Genomic DNA, 23,162 nt, shown 5'->3' on the forward strand with positions numbered 1-23,162 from the left:
ATATCTCGTATTATTTCCATGGAGATAACAGAACGGCTTCCTATGTGCACAAAAATTTGCTCTAGAAACTTCAGGGTTATCGATCGACCTCTATCAGATCAAAGAACTTCAATAAATAACTTCTTAAATAGAACGAAACATAATGTTGAGGTGACCTCGACGCTAGACCAGTTACAATAAACCACGATGTCAACGTTGGACCGGAAAAGGTTAAAGTTGTACAAAGCTGACAAGAAGATAAGGCACACGATAAATGTGTTTGAAAAAAAGAATTGTCAATGCTGGTCTATATTACAGCATCTCTCTCAAAAGTGAAAAGAACATGACTTTCAAAGAGGCTTAACTTAAAAACAAAAGAAACAAAGCAAAAAGCATAACTGTTCAGAGAATCCAGGCAACTTTTATCAGAGCCTAAAGGAATCCTTAGAAAGAAGACCCCTAGAGGGGACGTACTCTATGATGATTTTCCCGATTGGGCCCAAGTCTTGGACTCTTGTTACTGGCCAGAAAAGACAGGAGGACAAGTCACCATTTGAGTAAACGAAAGAGAGGTTGTTCTTGGTTTTTGTGAGTATCTTAAGGAAGATAAACTGCTGGATAGACTTTTGCTGTATCTTCCAGTGAATTTGAATGAAAAAAAGGGTTTTCGCAGATGAAACCTCATACTGACACCATCCACATCATCTTTATCAATACAAACCACCTCTGCACTCATGTTCATAAAAATAGTTGGACCTCCTTTCGCCAGTTTCAAAACGGAGAGATATTTGACCAATCGCTGCTGCAAGGACGACATTCCGCTTTGGATAAAAAGTAAATTATCAAGAGAAGATGATGGTACATCTGTAGATATGAAGAAAATGTGGGAGCTTCTGTGAAATTCAGTTTATGGAAAGTCTGGGTGAGTACCACCACCCTTTCTCTTAGGAAAAAAAAAAGAAAAGACTGCATACATTTTTCAAATCATTTGCATAATGTCATTACCAACAGTGTATTCACACAATATAAAACAAAAAATCTTGTGTCTTTGCTCAGACTATGGTATATCTCCTTGTTCCATAATGCATGGTGTGAGCCCCCAGTGTATCTCAGTTGGATACATAACACCAGGCAACTCTCGAGGTCGAGGTCGGAAGATACTCGGAATGAGGATATAAAGGTTAATTAACAATAAGCTCTATGGATGAAACAGTATGTTTATGTCAGTTTATACCAACTTGGTCATGCAAGGCAGATGGAGGATAGGTTACTGACGAGAATAAAGGACTTGGCCATGGAGGGTAAGAGGAGTAGAGGAAGACCAAGGAGACTATGGTTAGACTTAGTTTTTAATTATTTAATGATATGAGGTGTGGAACTAAATGAGGCCACAGAGCTAGTTGGAAATAGAGGAATTGAGGAGATATGTAGTTAATTCAAAGAGGCTTTCAGATTGAATGCTGAAAGATATGTGTATGAATTTATTGTTCAATATGCATTCTCACTAAACAGGAACAAATATAACACTACTCTAATGTGCACAGTGATCTAATTCACTTGAAAACTTGAGAGGCAACATAACTTAGTAGCCTACATGTTTTCCCAACTTCGAAGTGGAATAAATTCCTCATAAGTCAGGCAGAAGAGGATCAGTGGTAAAGTGTTGGCCTCCGGATACCAAGATCATTGGTTCAAACCCAGCAGAGGTAGTTGAAATTTTGAATGGAGAAAAGGAGGAAAAAGAGAAGAAGAAAGGACAACATTAAAACATTACTTTGAAAAACATTCTGAGGAAGATTGCTAAGCCTGGCTCAGTCTGGTGGAATTTGAAGGCATTCAAATATGCCACAACTTCACATTAGTAAGTTTACCATCGTGTAAAAAGTTTCCTTTGATTTAAAATTCTGACACTTCAACATCTACAAAAATCATTAGTAGTTAGTGGGGGCATAAAACACTACATATAAATGTGCCTTTTTTCCTATACAAAGTAGATATGTTTGATAGGAATCAGGAAGGGCATCCAGCTGTAAAAACATACCATATAAATTCATCTCATCTCATCCTTAGCCCCACATCAGGAAACAGGACTAAGGGTAGACATACATACAGTAGATATGATTGAGAGTGACATTTGTTCTTTACTGACTCCCTGATGAAGACAGCTGGGTTATGCAAATTAACTTCTTAACAGAGTGAATGCTTCTATAATTTAGGACACAACATTGAAAAGTGTGTCTCCAAAATATTACATCACACATTTCACTTTCTTTACTTGAAGTATGCCTTGATTGCCAGTTAACATATAAAACCAAGCTGCTTAAACTCTTCAACCTATTAGAAACTAATGGAAAACACCAATAATTCTTGAAGATAATAAGCAACGCAATAACAAAAAATGAAATGAAACAACATATGGATGCTGAAGGATGTGCACGTTATTTTGTTTCCTGAACTGGTGTTCCCTCAATAAACAAACTGTGGTGTTTTATCATTACCATAATATTCACACTGCCTAAGCAAATTTAATCAGTGTGATCAGTTTATTACATGTACAGTACATAATTACTATGCAGTTCGGTTAACTTAATCTAACTCTGAGAGTCCAACTCTGTCACTAATATTCACACTGTCCAGAGGTAAAGCCAGTGTGACTAGAACAGCCTGAACACAAGATAACAAAATTCAAAGAAATATAGCATTATTAGTGTGTTGTAAAATTTTCTTGCAGTACTGCCACTCCTTTGACCATATTTCTCATGAAATTTTGTGAATCTGATAAATGGTCCCAAAATATTTAAGGGAAATTTTGCACATTGCAATGCTTCCCAGACAACTTAAATTTGATATAAGAAAGCAGGACAATGGAAGTAGGCTATACTGGTCTCTAACATATTAAAACTCTACTCGATACAATTAAAAACTGGGAAAATATACATAGTAAAATCCTTAAATCATAAAATTACAATTTCTATGTACAGAATAATACTTTCTAAAACAATAAACTATAATAAAATCCTAACTGAGATCAGCTGAGGGTCAACAGCTATTGAAGGACAACGAACATGATTTATCTCACCTCTGTCTCGTAATGATACAGGTATCCAAGTCTGTGGCTAATGATAAGTGTAAACAAATATGAAAGCAAGTATTGAGATAAATTTAAGGTACAAGTACTCTCATATACTCTTTATATAAATATACAGAACAAAGACAGAACAGTATGTATGCCATCAGTTAATGATGAAATATTTGTATCATCCCTTCAATGAAACCAGTTCTTGCAATCGTTACGCTGTATCTTCCCATTAACCTCTTACTGATTCACAGCCTTCATACACAATTGCACACACTTACCATTATTGATAAAGGACTACTAGCACTTTCCTAAGCAGAATCGTGTTGGTATGACACGAAAAACTAGTTTCAATATCGATACTCATGGAACAGCATTAACAGTCATAAGAATCTAAGCTGGAAACAAGGTACATAAATAACAACATTTACAGTACTCCTTTCTACATAACATGACTATTTAACGATTAGGTATTAAAAAATGAAACCAAGAATAAGAAAGGTTAGTCATAATTTTGGAGTCTCTCTCTCTGTTGTAGACTGTATTAATAAATTACTTACTGCAACTTGATTGCTGAATCATAACACAGTACAGCAGACCAAATGAATCAAGAGAGTGGATTATAAGAAACTAAAATTCCCACAATTTGTCTATGTTAGTTCTCAGAATCTCACCCATTTCTGTGAGCAACTGCTGTACCATGAGGAATGACAGTTTGTTAAATTTAGCAGCAAGAATTTCTTCCAGCAAGATAACGTCTATAAATTATCATACTGTCCATGTAAATAATTATTGAACTCCAAGACAATTAGTGTGATTCTTGGACTTAAACTGAAGAATGGTTGGCACTGTAAGCTCATATAATACTTTACTGAAGTAGAGGTAGATGCTACCAAACTATTTTAAGCACTGGAATTAAATCAACCATATTTCAGAAATGCACATATTAAGGGTAATTTGGTAATGTTTGAATATAATTTAGCTTGAATTGCTCAGAATAAAATACCAATATAGCATTCAGTAGAGGAATGTTAGTACATCATCTGCAATGAACGTAATTATATTTTCAATAGGTCCTTCATCACGTTCAGTTATTAGAATTAGTACTCTGTCCTCCCATGCCCCATATTACAATACATGAAGACATATTTGCAAACACACAGGAAAGTGTAAAGATCAGTGCCCACTGGAAAAAAAGTAGTACTTCACAAAAGAGTTCACGAGATCTTGCTACTAATATTCACACTTCCCAGGAAAACTTAAAACAGTGTGTCCAGTTTATCATATGCACTGCTCTTGTACTCTAGTAAGTTGCATATTCTTATCTTTTACCTGGAACCCACACTGTCCAACTTAGTAAATTCAGTGTGACTAGCCCAGCCTAACTACTAGGTAAAGAATATGTTATTGAAGTGTTCTCAGTATGAAGCAAAGAGAAAATAACAGATAACATAATTCACTCCATACTTGGAAGAATCATCTATGCAATTGAGTCCCAAATACTGAACACAAAATACCTGTGTGTGCATCAATATAATTGCAAGTAACTTAATAAAATATTCCAACCACCTGGTGAGGTATCAGAAGGTCAACTATTGGCTTCAGTACTGAATTAAGAATGAATGTTATTGCAGCCAGGTATAATGGATAGACAGACAGGAAAGCATATCTGCTGTAGTAACTATAAATTTAAAACTACTTTCATGCCTGCAACAGCTGCCATACTGATAAGTCTATAGAGGAAAAGACAAAGAATGCCACAAAGCAAGACAAAGAAGAAAGTATCACATGCTGGAGGAAGGGAAGTTGCACCTGAGGGACAAGATGTAAAGAACTAGTCAATAATTAGTATGAATATACATAATAATTACAACAAATCAAAATCTAATAATCCTGAAACATTTAAATTGAGGAAGGGCAAATGTTATTGGACATAAACCTACCTTAAAAAACAATATTTTTTTTCTACACAAAAAAAAGTTTTGCATCACCTCTGTGTGTGTCATTTAACTGTGTTACTATCTTGGCCTGTCCTATGTAGACCAGAAAGACAACCTTTACGATGTTTGTAAATATACATACAACTGCGTGCACCCCAACATAGAGGTAGAACGCCACTCTCGAATGGGAGGCAGTATTTCATGTGAAGATGTAGCATTCGTTCGGAAGCATTAGAGGTGTGTTCTCAGCAGTGGAGTGAGTGACTAGGATGGCACGGCGTGCAACATCAACATGGGAATGTGTACACATAATCACATTATGTCAAGAAGGATGGTCAACAAGGGCAGTTGCTCAATGTGTGGGCTGTAATCAAAGCGATGTTATATGAACATGGAAGCAGTACAGGGACATAGGAAATGGTGATGACTTGTCTCCCGCAGGTCATCCGGGGGCTAAGAATGCACTCAATGACCGTTACCATTGAATTTCAGCTTGTAGGAATCCTGAACGCAACGCTACCATGCTGAATAATGATCTTCAGGCAGCCTCAAGTCACCATGTTTTAACACACACTGTGAGAAAGAGGATTCATAAGGCACAACTTCGCTCTTGATACCCATGGCGAGGCCCAGCTCTCAAACCTAGACATCATGGGGTGCAGTATAGATGAGCCCAACATTATGTTGTTAAAATTTGTTTTACGTTGCACCAACACAGATAGGTCTTGTGGCAACGATGGGATAGGAAAGGGCTAGGCGTTGGAAGGAAGCATCTGTGGCCTTGATTAAGGTATGGGTATGGTGCCAGGTGTGAAAATGGGATACCATGGAAAACCATCTTCAGGGCTGCCTGAATAAAAGCTGACAGCTACATGACCCAAACCATGCAGCCGGTACGAGAGATCCACCCACCATCAGCTTCAAGATAACAGAGTCTACATATGGTAAGCTAAAGGCATAAGTTACTGCAAGTCTTCGCGCAGCAGTTCATTTTCTTAGAGTTAATTTCATTCATGGCCAAGTCGCACAGCCTTGATCCGTGAACACTCTTCGTCTTTTTTCGTTGGGGGGGGGGGGGGGTGTGTGTGTGTGTCGAATAGTGGGAAGTCCCAGGAGGATGAAACTAATGCCCTTTCACTAATCTCTTTCCTAGGAGTACCCGATGAGTCGGAAAATCTCATTTCACTACACTGGTGGCGGAAAAATCTAACTGATTTGGAGGCAAATTTTTCCTCCAAGCCAGAGGAGAAAACCCCTCTCCACTGCTAATTTGAAACAAAATGAATGTAGAATTTAATAAAAGTGAAGAGGAAGACGCTTTTCTTAAGACACGTCTCTTTTCAGAGTTGAATTTTGAATTATTTAGTGAATTGTAATGCTATAATTTGATGATGATGATGCTTGTTGTTTAAAGGGGCCTAACATCGAGGTCATCGGCCCCTAATGGTACGAAATGAAAGAACAAAAAATTCAAATTCATCCACTGACCAAAATAAAATTTAAAAAATGTCATGAAGAATGAATGGATGGACATGAACCCTACAAAAAAACAAAAAAAACAAACAAACAAACAAACAAACAAACAAACAAAAACAGTGGATCAGACTCAAAAAGAAGGTAGTTAATTAGAATATTACTGATCAAGGGACCATTTATTAAGCACAATGATGCTTGATGTCTGAAGGGGTGCTAAATTCACGTCTAAGGCCCCACAGAATGGTACATGTCACGAGTAAAGTAGAACCAGGGTATTTGTCTTTTTGGGGTACTGATCAAAAGTAGCGAAGACTCACGGTGGTCCACACAAGTTGGTACTACTCACAAGTATTGCAATTCGTACAGGGAACGCAGACATATGGTGTTGCTCACACAATGGCGCCACTCATAGCCAACGCAAACCGGTAAGGTTCCTCACCTAGATGTACTAGTCACGGGCGTTGGTATTCCCGTGGTGTTCCTCACATAGTGGGTACCAATCACAGGCAACGCTGACCCACGGTGCCGCTCATATAGCGGTACAACTCACAGGCTACGCCCAGACCCGCGGTGTTGCTCACATGGGTACAACGCACGGGTACTGGAATCCACCAGGCCAGGCTTTTTACTGCAACTAATCACAAACCCATTTCGTACCAATTTAGTGATACTACTGGCAAGTACATGCAAACCCATGGTGTTACCCGCATGATGGTACGAATCAAGAGTAGTTTCATAGTTCTAATTCAATCATCCCTTGGTCGCCCCTTACGACAGGCAGGGGATACCGCGGGTGTATTCTACATGTGCGTCCCCCCCCCGCAGGGGGTAGTGTGTTTGGTCCGCGAGAGCTATAATTTGGAACAGGCCTAAATTGTAATTCTAGACCAGGTCATACTACTATTACTAAATGAGCCTCTGCCATATCAGCACACTGTTCATTCAAAACAGCATGTCAGAGTAGGGAACGAATAGCTGGAATACTGATGAACCAGTGTGTTACATACCAGCAGTATCAGACAATGTATGAACCAGAGGAATGGCATGCTAAAGCAAAAAGTTTTCTAACTTCCCAGCTCTTTTCCGCCAATATTGAGTCAGGCTGTTATACTCGGTACGCAACAGTAATCCCATCTATAGGAGTTGAGGGCATGATAAGAGGCAAAGAACATCATAACAAACAATGGTCAATGTAATGTTATTGTTGATCAATGTTATGCGCTTTTGATATTGTAGGCCTTCACATTTAGTTTTCTTCCGACTCTGAAATACTACTCTTATCACAGTCGGTACAGTAAAACTGAATAAAACATAAATGATCGGAAATTGTATTCTCTATAACTTTTGTTATGTAGTACTTTTCTATAGGAGCAATAACGAAGGTATTTAAAAATTAAATTTTAGGCGCCTACCCCTAAACTACCATTTCACCCAGGTTCAGTAAAATTGTTGATAGCTTAGACTACAGTTTTTTTCTTCCCCGACTCTATATACCGATTTTTATTAAATTCTGTTCACCCATTTTCTCGTGGCTCGGCGTTGATGTGAACTTAGCAACAAAAATCGAAATTCATGAATATCAGTGTTATCATAGCCGGTACGGTAAAATTGTGTAAGACATAAATGATCGGAAATTTAATTCTATGTAACTTTAGTTATGTAGTATTTATGGACAGGACCACTTAAAATATAAATATTTGAGAATTGAATTTTAGGCCTTCCCCTAAACTACCATTTCGCTCAGCGTGAATAAAATGATTTATAGCCTAGATTGTAATGGCTCATCCCCCGACATTACATACAGATTTCCATTAAATTCTCTTCAGCCATTTTCAAGTGATGCGTGTACATACATACATACATACATACATACATACAGACATTACGGAAAAGAAAAAAGTGCATTTCCTTGTTACTGTGGACATGAACGATACAGAAATACCTTTTTCTTTCAAATTCTGAGCAATGTACAGACAAAACTCTTATTTTATATATATAGATTTATGATATATGATGTGTGATGGTTATTGTGATAAGTGTTTTAGTAAAGATATCATATGTTTAATAAATTCTTCATTACTATGAACAAGGATAACTTTCATGTCCCTGAAGGTATATATTACAAGTCTACAAAGACTCCTTTCAGCACAGTATAGCTTCCCTTGTATCTGACAGTAGCATAAGTGATCAATTTTCAAAGGTAGGTTTCCTGATACATCACAAAGATACAAGTATTCCACAGTTTCACAGGAAACCATTTCATCTCTGCACGAGTATGGACACTTGATTTCAAGAAGTTCATTCTCACCTAGAACTCAAGTCAGGTGAAGCACACAAGTATGGATGTTCTACGCTTGTGAATAATTTCCACTCATGTGCCTCCATAGAATAAAGTTCCTCGAAACCTTTTATGCCACACCTTCATAATTTCTTCCATGAACAATAGCAGGTGTCGACAATTCATGACATGATGTTACTTGAGCTAAAAATTGTTTCATGTCATTCCTCTCTGTAAGGTGACAAACACGTTTAAGCAATGAGCTAGGTATTCTGATGGAGCATTTTGTGAACCTAAGTGGATTTGCACTCTGTCCTCTAGCTTTAAGTTCCACATCAGTACAATCCCCTGGAGAAACATCTTTCAACTTTTTAGAAGTTAAGAATTTCTCGTTGCCAGGTCCAAAATAATCATGATCATTATAAACAGTTTTAAGATGTGCAGAAGGATACAACATTAAGATTGACATGGGATTTGGGGACGGGTAATTTGCAGTGAGGTTTATGGATACATTTCTGAAGTACTCATTGTATGATGAAGTATTTCGAACCAGTGTGGCCGGGGATCATGACTTCTTATATCTTGAACAGATGACTTGACCTGGACTGTCTACTGCATTAGCCTTAATTGGAGTGACTTTAAATTATTTACACTTGTGGAAAGATTGTAGCTGGCTGGTACAGGTTTCCTGACAAATGAAGGTCTTGCTGGTATTAAAATCCAACAAAGCATGTAATGTAGTACATATACGTTTTAAATGAGCAAATGGTCCCATACCAGCACTACATTCACACTGGCACTCCTCAATTAAGAAGTCTGCTATTTCAAGTCTACATGGTACATCACATTTTTCCTATACTCTGATGTAACTCTGCCATTTAGAAAAGTAAATTCACCTTCCTCTGCCATTTAGAAAAGTAAATTCACCTTCCTCTGCCCAACACAAGCATCTCTCTTTGTACATTTTACTACCCACACCTGAATCACGTTGCTCACAATTCTTTAAATATCTTGAAAAACACTGGACTGTCACAGTTGGAAGGTCTGTACTTTCATTAATGTCCTTGTATACTACTGCAGTTGGTACTTTCATTATGAAAATATCCTCCCCCTCATTCTGCCGATTTTCCACATTAAATGTGGCATCATAATCTTCAAGCCTATAAAGGATAAAATGTGAAATGCTACGCGGATATTGACGATTAAAGCATCCAAAAATTGACATTGTACTAGGCCTAGGCCTATGTCAGGTTAAGAAATATAGCAGCAATAATCCAAACAACAAAAACTTTTTATAAGTTCACCCTTCCTTCCATGAACTTTTGCACTACTTCTTCTTCTTCTTCTTCTTCTGAGTTCCACCTTCAGCTGAAATAAATTCCAGTTCCCACAATTCTTTTTCTCACTCATTTCAATGCCTGACAGAATAGCTGACTGCATTAGAAGGAATGAAGCATGTCCGCCCATTCATATGCACCGGTCTTTGCTGCTCTCTTGTGGCGGCAACACGAAGTTTGCCTAGAACACTCCCTTTATTATTTAAAGATCAGTTTTTTTGTAAATTTAAGAAATGAAGCTTACAAATAATACAATATACAAAACATGAAATATGTTAATTATAAATTGCCTTTGATAGCTGAGTTTAACTTTCATCTGTCTGTTCATCTTCTGATTGCTGGGCGTTTCCTGTGAACGTTACTGATACATGTAATATGCAGCATCTGCTAACCATGTTATTGTCTACTCTTGATTTATACATTCTCCACACCGGGCTTGATAAGATCAGCGCTTCCTGCTGTTGCAATTTTAATGACAAGCAATGTATATTGTAATGCAAAATCACACTGTACAGACTAGCACACTTCAGATCTCTACATGAAATTCATCAAAATTACTCCTTCCTATTCCAGAAAACATACTTTACTTCCATTCATGATAGGCCTATATCAGACTTCTAAAGTACTTCCAAGAAGCAATGTATAAAATACGGAACAGAATTAATGATAAATTTTGAGATCTTCCATAGAAAGCTAACTTGTCTGTCATTTTTCTTTTAAAGACTGAAATGATCAATATTTTACATTGACCTTAACATCAAGAGAAAGATGTTCTCCCATTGCACAAATATACATCTCCCAACCAGTTTTTACACAACAGAGATGCCAATGAAGATAAGCAAAAAGGACCAAAAGACAAGAGGTGACCCAACACCAACTTCCAATTTAAAGATATTCAAGAAGTGCGATAGCTTATAAAAAGCAAAACCAATCCACCAATAGAATATAAAAGTCTTCTGAAGAAAACCAAACTTCCAATTTAAAGATATTCAAGAAGTGTGATAACTTATAAAAAGCAAAACCAATCCACCAATAGAATATAAAGGTCTTCTGAAGAAAACCAAGAGATGCTTTTTTTTCTTGGAAACTACCTCTATCACAGGGTAGACACTCCTCTTCCAATAGCTTGACAACATGGACAGCCTGCCAGGAAATAACAGTTGGTTGAAGTTGTACCCATGGAACCGACTGCGACCATGTTGGTCTCTGGTATCTCTAGGAGATATACCAAGGTCTCCCAGATGTTTCCCTACCATATAAAAGTTCCTGATTTAATACATGTGGCAAACATATCAAAAAATGATTAGTTTACGAAAATAATAAAGGCTATCTTCTTAAGAAAATTTTCTCATTTAGTAAAATATGTTAGAAAAATAACATAGAAAATCTGTAAAAATAATTTACCCCATTTATTTGGAAAACTTCATAAATCCACTAAGCACTCTCCCTCTCTATAGTGGTTTTGACGTTGCACTAACACACTGAAGTTTCTCGGCGACGGGGAAGTATATCGGAAAGAGTTTGGATTGGAAGGTAGCGGCTGTGGCATTAATTAAGGTACAGCCCCAGCATTTGCCTGGTATGAAAATGGGAAACCAAAGAAAACCATCTTCAGGGCTGCCAACAGTGAGATTTGAACACATAAGATTAGTTTCAAACCATGCAATGATTATTCTGATAAAACTGTCAACATAACTCACCTCAGCATTTCCTATGAAGATACTGAATAACAAATAATTTGTATATTTTGTATATCTATGATGGGCAATAATTGGGTAACCTAACAATTGGTCTCAAATTTTTAGCATTACACCACTTCTGTATTAAATTAGATTAATGTACCAAGAGATAAGTTTCCTTGACTTTTACAAGATATCTATGTATACTATTACTCATTAATTTAAATAAACCTGATAATTTACATGAAAACATCATTTTCATCAATCAAGATTCATTATTATATAATGGATTATTTTTAACTATGTCAACGAATTGCACAGTATTTTAAAATGCCAGTCTAAACTTTGCTGCTATGACAAAACAATGATCACTTAAAATGGAGAAAAATTACCTGGTGTAGGCCTATTCTTAACTATGGAAGCCTAGAACTGGATGTATATTGGCTAGTTCAAGGATCAAATGTATCTGTCCATGTGCAGCAGATATCTGTGCTATCCCCTGCATTACTATCAACCTAACAGTGTGCATCAAGATACTGCCAAAGTAAACTGTAGAATGTAGTTCAGTTTGTTGGTAATAATATGGTTTCCATGACTCCAAGGGTTGAAATATCACTTGAAAAATGTGTTGCTCTTGATTGGGTTTGCTGCCCCTCACATCAAGATCGCTCCTCAATCAATCATTACTGATCTGCATTTAGGGCAGTGGCCCAGGTGGCAGATTCTCTATCTGTTTTTTTCCTAGCCTTTTCTTAAATGATCGCAAAGAAATTGGAAAATTATTGAACATTTCCCTTGGTAAGTTATTCCAATCCCTAACTCCCCTTCCTATAAACGAATATTTGCCCCAATTTGTCCTCTTGAATTCCAACTTTATCTTCATATTGTGATCTTTCCTACTTTTAAAGACACCACTCAAACTAATTCGTCTACTGATGTCCTCCCACACCATCTCTCCACTGACAGCTCGGAACATACCACTTATCTTGATTAATTAATTTCATTATGTTCCGTATTGATATCTACCATATATCATAGAAAGAAAGAGAGATCCACCTGATCAATACTTATTTATTATTAAAATTTTTCTTTTTAAACAGAACCGGTTTCAACTCCTCACAAAGTCATCTTCAGCTGTCATACATTCACATTAGACTACACATTCTCAATAGTAATACCTTGCCAAATTTAAAACAATTTTGTATTGAATGACATTAAATAGTCATGTTTTCGAGTGGTTATCCTGTTCGTATATTTAAGTTCGTTCGAAGACTAATAATAAAAAGATAACTATTTGAAACACATTAAAAGTTTACATTATATAGTAAAACACATTGCTATGTACATTTGTACTATCACCTTTCAAGTTATACAGATAACACAAGTTCTTAAATCAATTCGTCAGGTGTAAAAGGGTAATATGCTTGAATACAGCTGTATAAGCTCTTATAATGTTGTGTTAGGCTTTATACCTTGTCACGTGAAGAAACATGTGTCGGAAGTTAGAATGACATATGCATAATGAAACGTATTACTTCATAATAATAGTAAAATAGGTAACTTAAAAACTGTGTTGATTGACATATTAAATATAAACCATGTAAACACATTAACTGCAAACAAGGTAAAAGTACACTCCAAGATGCAAACGTCTATTCAAATACGTTTCATTATGCATATGTCATTCTAACTTCCGACACATGTTTCTTCACTTGACAAGGTATAAACCCTAACACAACATTATAAGAGCTTATACAGCTGTATTCAAGCATATTACCCTTTTACACCTGACGAATTGATATAAGAACTTGTTTTATCTGCATAACTTGAAAGGTGATAATACAAATGTACATAGCAATGTGTTTTACTATATAATGTAAACTTATAATGTGTTTCAAATAGTTATCTTTTTATTATTAGTCTTCAAACAAACTTAAATATACGAACAGGATAACCACTCAAAAACATGACTATTTAATGTCATTCAATACAAAATTGTTTTAAATTTGGCAAGGTATTACTACTGAGAATGTGTAGTCTAATGTAAATGTATGACAGCTGAAGATAACTTTGTGATGAGTCGAAACCGGTTCTTTTTTTAAAATTTTTTAAATAATAAATAAGTATTGATCAGGTGGATCTCTCTTTCTTTCTATGATATACATACCACTTAATCGAGCAGCTCGTCTCCTTTCTCCCAAGTCTTCCCAGCCCAAACTTTGCAACATTTGTGTAACGCTACTCTTTTGATGGAAATCACCCAGAACAAATCGAGCTGCTTTTCTTTTGATTTTTTCCAGTTCTTGAATCAGGTAATCCTGGTGAGTGTCCCATACACTGGAACCATACTCTAGTTGGGGTCTTACAAGAGACTTATATGCCCTCTTCTTAACATCCTTACTACAACCCCTAAATACCCTCATAACCATGTGCAGAGATCTGTACCCTTTATTAACAATCATATTTATGTGATTACCCCAATGAAGGTCTTTTCTTATATTAACACCTAGGTACTTACAATGATCCCCAAAAGGAACTTTCACCCCATCAACACAGTAATTAAAAGTGAGAGAACTTTTCCTATTTGTGAAACTCACAACCTGACTTTTAACCCCGTTTATTATCGTACCATTGCCCACCGTCCATCTCACAACACTATCAAGGTCACCCTGCAGCCGCTCACAATCTTGTAACTTATTTATTACTCTGTACAAAATAACATCATCTGCAAACAGCCGTATCTCTGATTCCACTTCTTTACACATATCATTGATATATATATATAAGAAAACAAAGGTTTACTGCCTTGAGGAATTCCCCTCTTAATTATTATAGGGTCAGATAAAGCTTCCCCTACTCTAATTCTCTGAGTTCTAATTTCTAGAAATATAGCCACCCATTCAGTCACTCTTTTTTCTAGTCCAATAGCAGTCTTTTGCCAGTAGTCTTCCATGATCTACCCTATCAATTAGCCTTAGATAGGTCAATCGCAATACAGTCCATTTGGCCTCCTGAATTCAGGATATCTGCTATATCTTGCTGAAATCCTACAAGCTGAGCTTCAGTGGAATAACCTTTCCTAAACCCAAACTGCCTTCTGTCAAACCCTTTATTAATTTCACAAACATGTCTTATATAATCAGAAAGAATGCTTTCCAAAAGCTTACATGCAATGCATGTCAAACTGACTGGCCTGTAATTTTCAGCTTTATGTCTATCACCCTTTCCTTTATACATAGGGGCTACTATAGCAACTCTCCATTCATTTGGTTTGTTCATTCATGATTCCTGGTATGTCCTTCTTTCAACCTGTTTCTGCCTTAAAGTACCTATACATACCCTTCCATTTTTCACTAAAATTTGTATGACCACCAATTATGATTGCCATCATGTTATCCTTAGTTGACTACTTTGCTATATTCAATTTCCTAGTAAGTTCCTTCAATTTCTCCTTACTTCCATAACCATTTCTAACTATTTCGTTACCGGGCGAGTTGGCCGTGCGCGTAGAGGCGCGCGGCTGTGAGCTTGCATCCGGGAGATAGTAGTTTCGAATCCCACTATCGGCAGCCCTGAAGATGGTTTTCCGTGGTTTCCCATTTTCACACCAGGCAAATGCTGGGGCTGTACCTTAATTAAGGCCACGGCCGCTTCCTTCCAACTCCTAGGCCTTTCCCATCCCATCGTCGCCATAAGCCCTATCTGTGTCGGTGCGACGTAAAGCCCCTAGTAAAAAAAAAAACAAAAAAAAAAAAAAAAAAACAACAACTATTTCGTTCCAACCTGCACCTTCTTCTTAGTCGCCTTACTTCTCTGTTATAACATAGTGGATCTTTACCATTCCTTACCACCTTTAAAGGTACAAACCTATTTTTACATTCCTCAACAATTGCTTTAAACCCATCGCAGAGTCTGTTTACATTTTTATTTACCATTTTCCAGTGATTATAGTTACTTTTTAAAAACTCCCTCACCAAGCTGGACAGCTGCAGTCGCTTAAGTGCGGCCAGTATGCAGTATTCGAGAGATAGTAAGTTCGAACCCCACTGTTGGCAGGCCTGAAGATGGTTTTCCCTGGTTTCCCATTTTCACACCAGGCAAATGCTGGGGCTGTATCTTAATTAAGGCCACGCCCACTTCCTTCCCATTCCCAGCCCTTTCCTGTCCCATCGTCGCCATAAGACCCATCTGTGTCCATGCGACGTAAAGCTACTTGCAAAAACTCCCTCATGCCTGTTTTATCAGCCATATGGTACTCCCTAATAGTCCTAATTTTAATACCTTCCTTTCTTTCACATTTATTTTTAACTACGACAAAAACAGCTTTGTGATCACTAATACCATCTATTACTTCGGTTTTTCTATAGAGCTCATCTGGTTTTGTCAGTACCATATCCAAAATATTCTTCCCGCTAGTTGGTTCCATCACTTTCTGAATCAGGTGCCCTTCCCATATTAACTTATTTGCCATTTGTTGTTCATGCTTCCTGTCATTCGCATTACCTTCCCAATTGACATTTGGTAAATTGAGATCACTCGCTACAATCACGTTCCTTTCCTTATCGTTTCCCACATAGCTGATTATCTTATCAAATAATTCTGAATCAGCATCAGCGCTATCCTTTCCTGATCTGTACACTCCAAAGACATCAAGTTGCCTATTATCTTTAGAGATGAGCCTTACACCCAGAATTTCATGTTTTTCATCCTTTTTCGTAGCTTACAAATTCTTCTTTCACCAGAATGAATACTCTCCCTCCTACCATTCCTATCCTATCTCGACATTACACACTCCAGTTCCGTGATAATATTTCTGCATCATTTCTCAGCCATGATTCAACTCCTATTACAATATCTGGTAAATATATATCTATAAAATTACTTAATCCAATTCCTTTGTTTACAATACTTCTACAATTGAGCACTAACATTTTTATGTCATCCCTACTTGATTTCCAGTTCCCTGTTCGCTTAACACCGCTCCCTAGGCCACCGCGTTTCCCTGAATGTACCTGCCTATAACCCTTCTAAACAAGTTTCCTACCTTATAAGTACCACTGCGGTTTAAGTGAAGGCCATCTGAGCGCAGATCCCTGTCTACTACCCACCCATTAGGATCTAGAAATCTCACTCCCAATTTCCCACATACCCACTCCATAGTCTCATTTAAATCCCCAATCACCTTCCAGTCAGTATCCCTCCCACACAGTATTCCACTGATAATCTCTGCTTCCTTAAACTTCATCCATGCTACATTTACCAGATCCCACACATCCCCAACTATGTTGGTACTTATACCTGCTGATGCTCTTGGCATCATCGCCAGTTGACCTCGTAAGACCAAAATTAATATCCTTGGACAAATCAAAAATCAAACCTGGGTCTCTAGTTAGAAGGCAGAGACTATACCCACACACCATGTGGCTAACTATTGGCTTCCTTCATATAGCATAAAAAGCAAAGATGACTTAAGTTGATGTATGAGGAGAATAAGAAGTGTTCTAGTAGAGTTAATTAACACGAATAAATGTTTTCTTTTGAAAAATGGTCCCATATAGTACGACTATTTTCATTAATCAGAATTTTCATCTACTACTTGTTTGCAAAACTGATTTGATTCCTGTTAGAGTCCTGATAGGCTGATGTGGATATGTATAGTCCACAGAAGGCTTGCAAAATTCTGAACCACCGTGAAGGCACAAGTCCGATAAAAGTGGTTGTAGAAAAGGCTGAGAAAATCAGAGAACCATAGAATTCTGCAACAAAAATTATACTACGTAACAAAAACTTGTTTATTTCTTTGTGTTTATTGTATGAAATCAATGTGCTGAACACGGCTATGCTGTTAGTTTTTTCAAATGTCTGTACTCTTTGATATTTTAATGATTTATGAAAAATTGTCAATTTACCAATTTTTCTGGCAATCGTAGCTGTTTAGGGTGATCACCACTAGATCACTTTAATGTGATATTTCACCTTTTTTGGTATAACTTACGTCTGGATGGGTTCAATATATCGACTTCTTTAAAAAGCCAACTGTACGTAACTTATCAATATACACTGCTGTGCAAAACTTAAGAATGAGATAGATAAAGCAACATATCAACTACTCGGTGGAAACAAATGAAAGTGGGGTAACATATTGCCAGAGGTCTCTCATACGAGCATAGAAACCTGACGTGAGGTCAGCGTGGCTATACCGCCAAATGCATCTGGTCCCACAAAACGAGGCAGTTGAAGGAATGAGACAAGACAGTGTGAGTCAATCAGCCAGCTGTTATGGTGCACTGTGGTGGTGTTATTCATTACAACACGGCCCAGAGACGTCTGGATGACTTCACACGAGAAAGAATCATTGGGAAACTGGAAAACAGGGCAAAGTGTGACGAGTGAGTTTGGTATTGCTCACAGCATTGTTTCATGTGCATGGAGAGCATTCCGAACCAGAGACACTAATGCCCGAAGGAGATGAGGGGTTCGACCACGGTCAACTACAGCAGCAGATGACCGCTACATTGTGCAGCAGGCAAGAAGAGACTCACATCAAACAGCGGGTGCAATTGCAATCACATTTAACAGGACTGCAAGGCACCCAATCTCACACCACAGTAACACAGCGACTGCACGCGGGTGGTCTGTTTGCCTGACAGCTATTATGTTGTGTTCCACAGACACCCATACATCGGCGGCACCGTTTGCAATGATGCCAAGAGCGTCAGGTCTGGACCGACGAGGAGTGGGGTCACGTGCTCTTCTCAGATGACAGCAGATTCAGTCTGAGTAGTGATTCTAGACATACCCTCATCTGGTAAGAGGTAGGAACACATAATGCACCCAGGAACATTGTCGAACATGATCATTTTGGTGTTCCAAGTGTTATGGTGTGGGGAGGCATAATGTTGCATGGACGTACCGACCTCCACATTTTTGAATGGTGTACACTCACCGGTCAACGTTACTGTGACAGTGTACTCCTTCCCCATATGCGTCTTTTCAGGGGAGCATTCGGCCCTGACTTCATTTCTATGGATGACAATGCACAACCGCATCGAACAGCGCAGGTGGAGAAGCTCTTGGAATGAGAGGATATTCAGCGAATGGACCAGCCTGTCCGTTCCCCTGACTTATATCCCATCGAGCACGTGTAGGACATGTTGGGCAGACGTATTGCAGTACGTCCACATGTACCAACAACCATCCAGCAGTTGTCAACCACGCTGGTGGAGGAATGGAACGCCCTACCACAAAAGAACTCCATACCAATCTTGTGGCCAGCATAGGAACACGTTGCAGAGCATGCATCATTGTCCATGGTATTCACACATCCTTTTAAGAACCATGTCCCTTTCTTTTGTGATGTCCAGGCAGTAACTTATGTGTAATTTATTGTCTCATTGTTTGTCTCACCGCATATTCCTTTCACTTGCGTACCAAACCATACTGTAGCAGTTCTACCTATGTACGGTTCAAGTTTCTTTGAGCTATGTTACTTGGCAGTGACACAACATGCAAAAGTTACTTTTGTCCCTAAGTTTTGCACAGCAGTGTATATTGATATTTTTCACAAAATGACTTCCTGTCGTTTGTGAATATAATGCAGTTCTGTGGTTATAACTAATGTTAATTGTTAACTTTTAATGTGAAATGTCAACATCTAGAAGTTGTAAATTACCAGTAGACATGTTCTGTTATGTTTGTGAACATTACATTTGGATCCAAACAAATGAAACATAAAAATGTGGCTGGTACGAGGTTCTGTGAGGTGTACCACGCTTATTTCGGTGTGCATATTCAAGACCAACATGTGACATGTGGCAGCTGCCAGTCCACTTTAGAGGGTTGGCTACGTGGAACAAGAAATGTATGCCATTTGCAATTCCCTGAATATGGCGAGAGCCTACTAATCTAAGCCTCATCAGACAAATGTTCCCCAAGTTATCTGAAGCCAAAAGAAAAGGTAGAATTTTCACTGGAACTCACATTTGTGGGATGTTAAAATCAAAAGAACTTGTAGATGCAATGACTCTTGATGAAAGAAATGCTTAGGATGCTTTTAGAATGGTAGTGCAACAGTTTTTGGTCAATGGTAGAAGTGAAAATCACATGAAACTGATAAGAGAATTTGATACAGAGTTATAATGTACTTGGATGTAGAATGGCGGTAAAAATGCACTGTCTGTTTTCTCATACAGGTATTGATTTCCTTATGCTAAATTTAGGAGCTGTAAGTGCAGAACTTTTTTGTTTTTTGTTTAAAGGGGCCTAACATAGAGGTCATCGGCCCCTAATGGTACGAAATGAAATAACCAAAAGTTCGAATTAATCCACTGAACAAAATAAAATAAAAAATGTCATGAAGAATGAATAGACGGATATGAACCCTACAAAAAAAAAAAAAAACGTGGATCAGACACAAAAAAAGGTCGTGAATAATAGTATTACTGACCAAGGGACCATTTATTAAGCACAATGATGCTTGATGCCTACAGGGGTGCAAAATCCACGACTAAGGCCCCACAGAATGGTACATGTCGCGAGTAAAGTAGAACCATGGTTTTTGTCATGTTGGGGTACTAATCAAAAGTAGGGAAGACTCACGGTGTTCCACACAAGATGGTACTACTCACAAGTATTGTACTTAGTACAGGTAACGCAGACCTATGGTGTTTCGCACACAATGGTGCCTCTCATAGCCAACGCAAACCGGTAAGGTTCCTCACCTAGGTGTACTAGTCACAGGCGCCGGTATTCCCGTGGTGTTCCTCACATAGTGGGTACCACTCACAGGCAACGCTGACCCACGGTGCCGCTCATACAGCGGTACAACTCACAGGCTACGCCCAGACCCGCGGTGTTTCTCACATGGGTACGACGCACGGGTACTGGAAACCACCAGGCCAGGCTTCTTACTACAACTAATCACAAACCTATTTCGTACCAATTTAGTGATACTACTCGCAAGTACATGCAACCCATGGTGTTCCCCGCATGATGGTACGAATCAAGAGTAGTTTCATGGCTCTAATTCAATCATTCCTTGGTCGCCCCTTGTAGTCGCCTCATACGACAGGCAGGGGATACCGCAGGTGTATTCTACATGTGCGTCCTCCACCCGCAGGGGGTAGTGTGTTTGGTCCGCGAGAGGTATTTTATTTCCCTCAAGTCCGCCGGCAAGCCGGTTAGGACCCCCCTATCCGCCACCTGGGACGCTCCACGTGGGAGTATCACCTCTCCCCCTGCTACGCCTGCGTAGCAGGTTCGTGGAGTGCAGAACTTAGTGAACACTTTCATCAAGACATTTACTGCATGGAAAGAAGGTATCAGGGACGTTGGGACTGTGCTATGATGGGAGACTATGTATGGGGTAGGCCTATAGTACGAGCAGTGGGGTCGGAAGAACATAAGAGAAAAAGCTGTTCTAATGTACGTTTTTGAATGTCACCATTGTTGTATGAAGATTCAATGTTATTCAATATTTTTGAACTTATTCTCACCAATTCTTGAGGTACTTACTGTTAGATTTCTTCTATAGGACTCTAGTTGTATTAAATAAGCAATGCAATATTACCATTTAAAAAATTGAAAAATTAACTATGACATCCAAAATATTGGTACCTAAGAAAAACTAGGCCTACCTACTTATGGTCACTATGAACATCACCAAATTAAGCAATAAAAACACAAAAGGTAAGATAAACAAAAACTTCTGTCAAATTTTGTTGCATAATGTTATAGATAGATTTGACGTGTTAGTATAGCAGCACAGCTTGTAGTTCAAAACTGGTCTATTTAGCCATCTAAGAACCCATAATGGGCAACACTGATGAACTCTGAACCCTTATACTTGCCACAGGATGAATATGGCTTTGATTTACCTGGAAGGTGTTTTCTTTACAAAGACCAACAAATAATGATAATTGAGATAGCATTAAATCGCAGACCAGGCCAACTCCATAGACATGCCACACAAAGAATTTTAGCACTATATGAACAAGTTTTACTATGAGCATAACAAATTCGATGGGTCCTATAAAGCCAAGAGTTAAATCTCTCACATAACAGACACGCATGTTTAATCCTTTGTGGTTATTCCAACGAAAGACCAACGGGGTCAGGTGCTATCCCAAATATCTTACGGTAAGCTTGACACTCACAAACACTATCTACCGGAAGCTATGCAAGTACTGATATGCAAGTGGCTGAAAGTCACACCAACATGGAAAGGTCTATAGTCATGTTGGGATGGAAAAGGGCTAAGACTTAGAAGGAAGCACCTGTGGCCTTAATTACTTGGCATGAAAACTGAAAATCATATCCAGGGCTGCCAACAGTGAGACTCAAATGTACTACCTCCCAAATGCAAGCTACACCACCCAAAATACACAGCCAACTTGTTCAGTAGCAGGAAATATGACTGGGCAGAAGTCAAGGTGGGTTCAGGATTTTAATGGACTGTATGCTCTAAAGATTTAGTTTAATTTTTAAAGGAAGGTAAATCTGATAATCAGCTATTAACAGTCAGATCTCTGGCGATGGCTAACAGAACACTCATTAGCCAAATCACTCGGTCATGGCAGAGGAATCTCTTAAAAGCACTCTATCAAACTCTACACGCATTGATTGAGAATCTTTGTGAAATATTCAGTCTAATCCCAAATATACTTTATCCAGATTCTAACCTGTAATAGACCAAATATTTTAAATCAACCACATAACATATTCAACCAAAATTAGTTTATAGTGCAAAATGGACAAGGTGCATTAAAACGAAGTCTACAACTGCTGCAGACATAAGTGACATTTAGGAGGGGGAAGGAAAAGATGCACCAAAACATTGCAAAATATATCAACCAAGCCATTGCCTGCAGTGACATTTTATTTTATTTTCATTGAAGTACATGACAGTTGATTTTTATGATCATAGTCATGGGACCTCCAGTTTTCTGTGGAATCTGAACTACATTTCATTTCAATAATCCCACCCGTTTTGTCCGGGATTCAAATTATGGCCACCTTGGTGACTGCTGCCAATTGATGATCAAGCCCTCCTCTTGAGTGAAGTTAATGCAAGGATACAGGAACAACATTCATGTGTTTAAAATATAAAAGGGCAGAATGCAAGGGCTAAAAACAAGGAAATGTTTATTAAATATCCATTCTGAAAAATAATGTTCAAAAGAAACACACAATAAAAAGCAGTTGAAACAAAATTAGTCTTGTTTCTCAAGGTCACCTCTTTCCCATATTAAAAATAAGTGCACCAAACAAAACTTCTCACTCCTTGGTCATAACTAAGAGTCTAGAGCCCTAGTGGACTTACACATTTATTCTCTTACTGTCAAATAAAAATGCTCCTACGCTAACTGGGAGGGCTGAAAATGAAACTGTTATGACTGT

At 38.2% G+C, this 23,162-nt stretch overlaps 1 protein-coding gene across 1 annotated transcript in view; it reads right to left on the reverse strand.

Annotated features, from left to right (window-relative positions):
* Positions 1-23,162, reverse strand: part of LOC136864617 (glycoprotein-N-acetylgalactosamine 3-beta-galactosyltransferase 1) — a 99,995-nt gene that overhangs the window by 75,656 nt on the left and 1,177 nt on the right. The window contains exon 2 of the mRNA XM_067141854.2: positions 11,178-11,335. Within this exon, the coding sequence (XP_066997955.1) occupies positions 11,178-11,335 (158 nt within the window). The remainder of the gene's footprint in view (positions 1-11,177; positions 11,336-23,162) is intronic.

Source organism: Anabrus simplex, chromosome 2 (genome assembly GCF_040414725.1).
Source record: "Anabrus simplex isolate iqAnaSimp1 chromosome 2, ASM4041472v1, whole genome shotgun sequence".
Classification (NCBI taxonomy): Eukaryota; Metazoa; Arthropoda; class Insecta; order Orthoptera; family Tettigoniidae; genus Anabrus; species Anabrus simplex.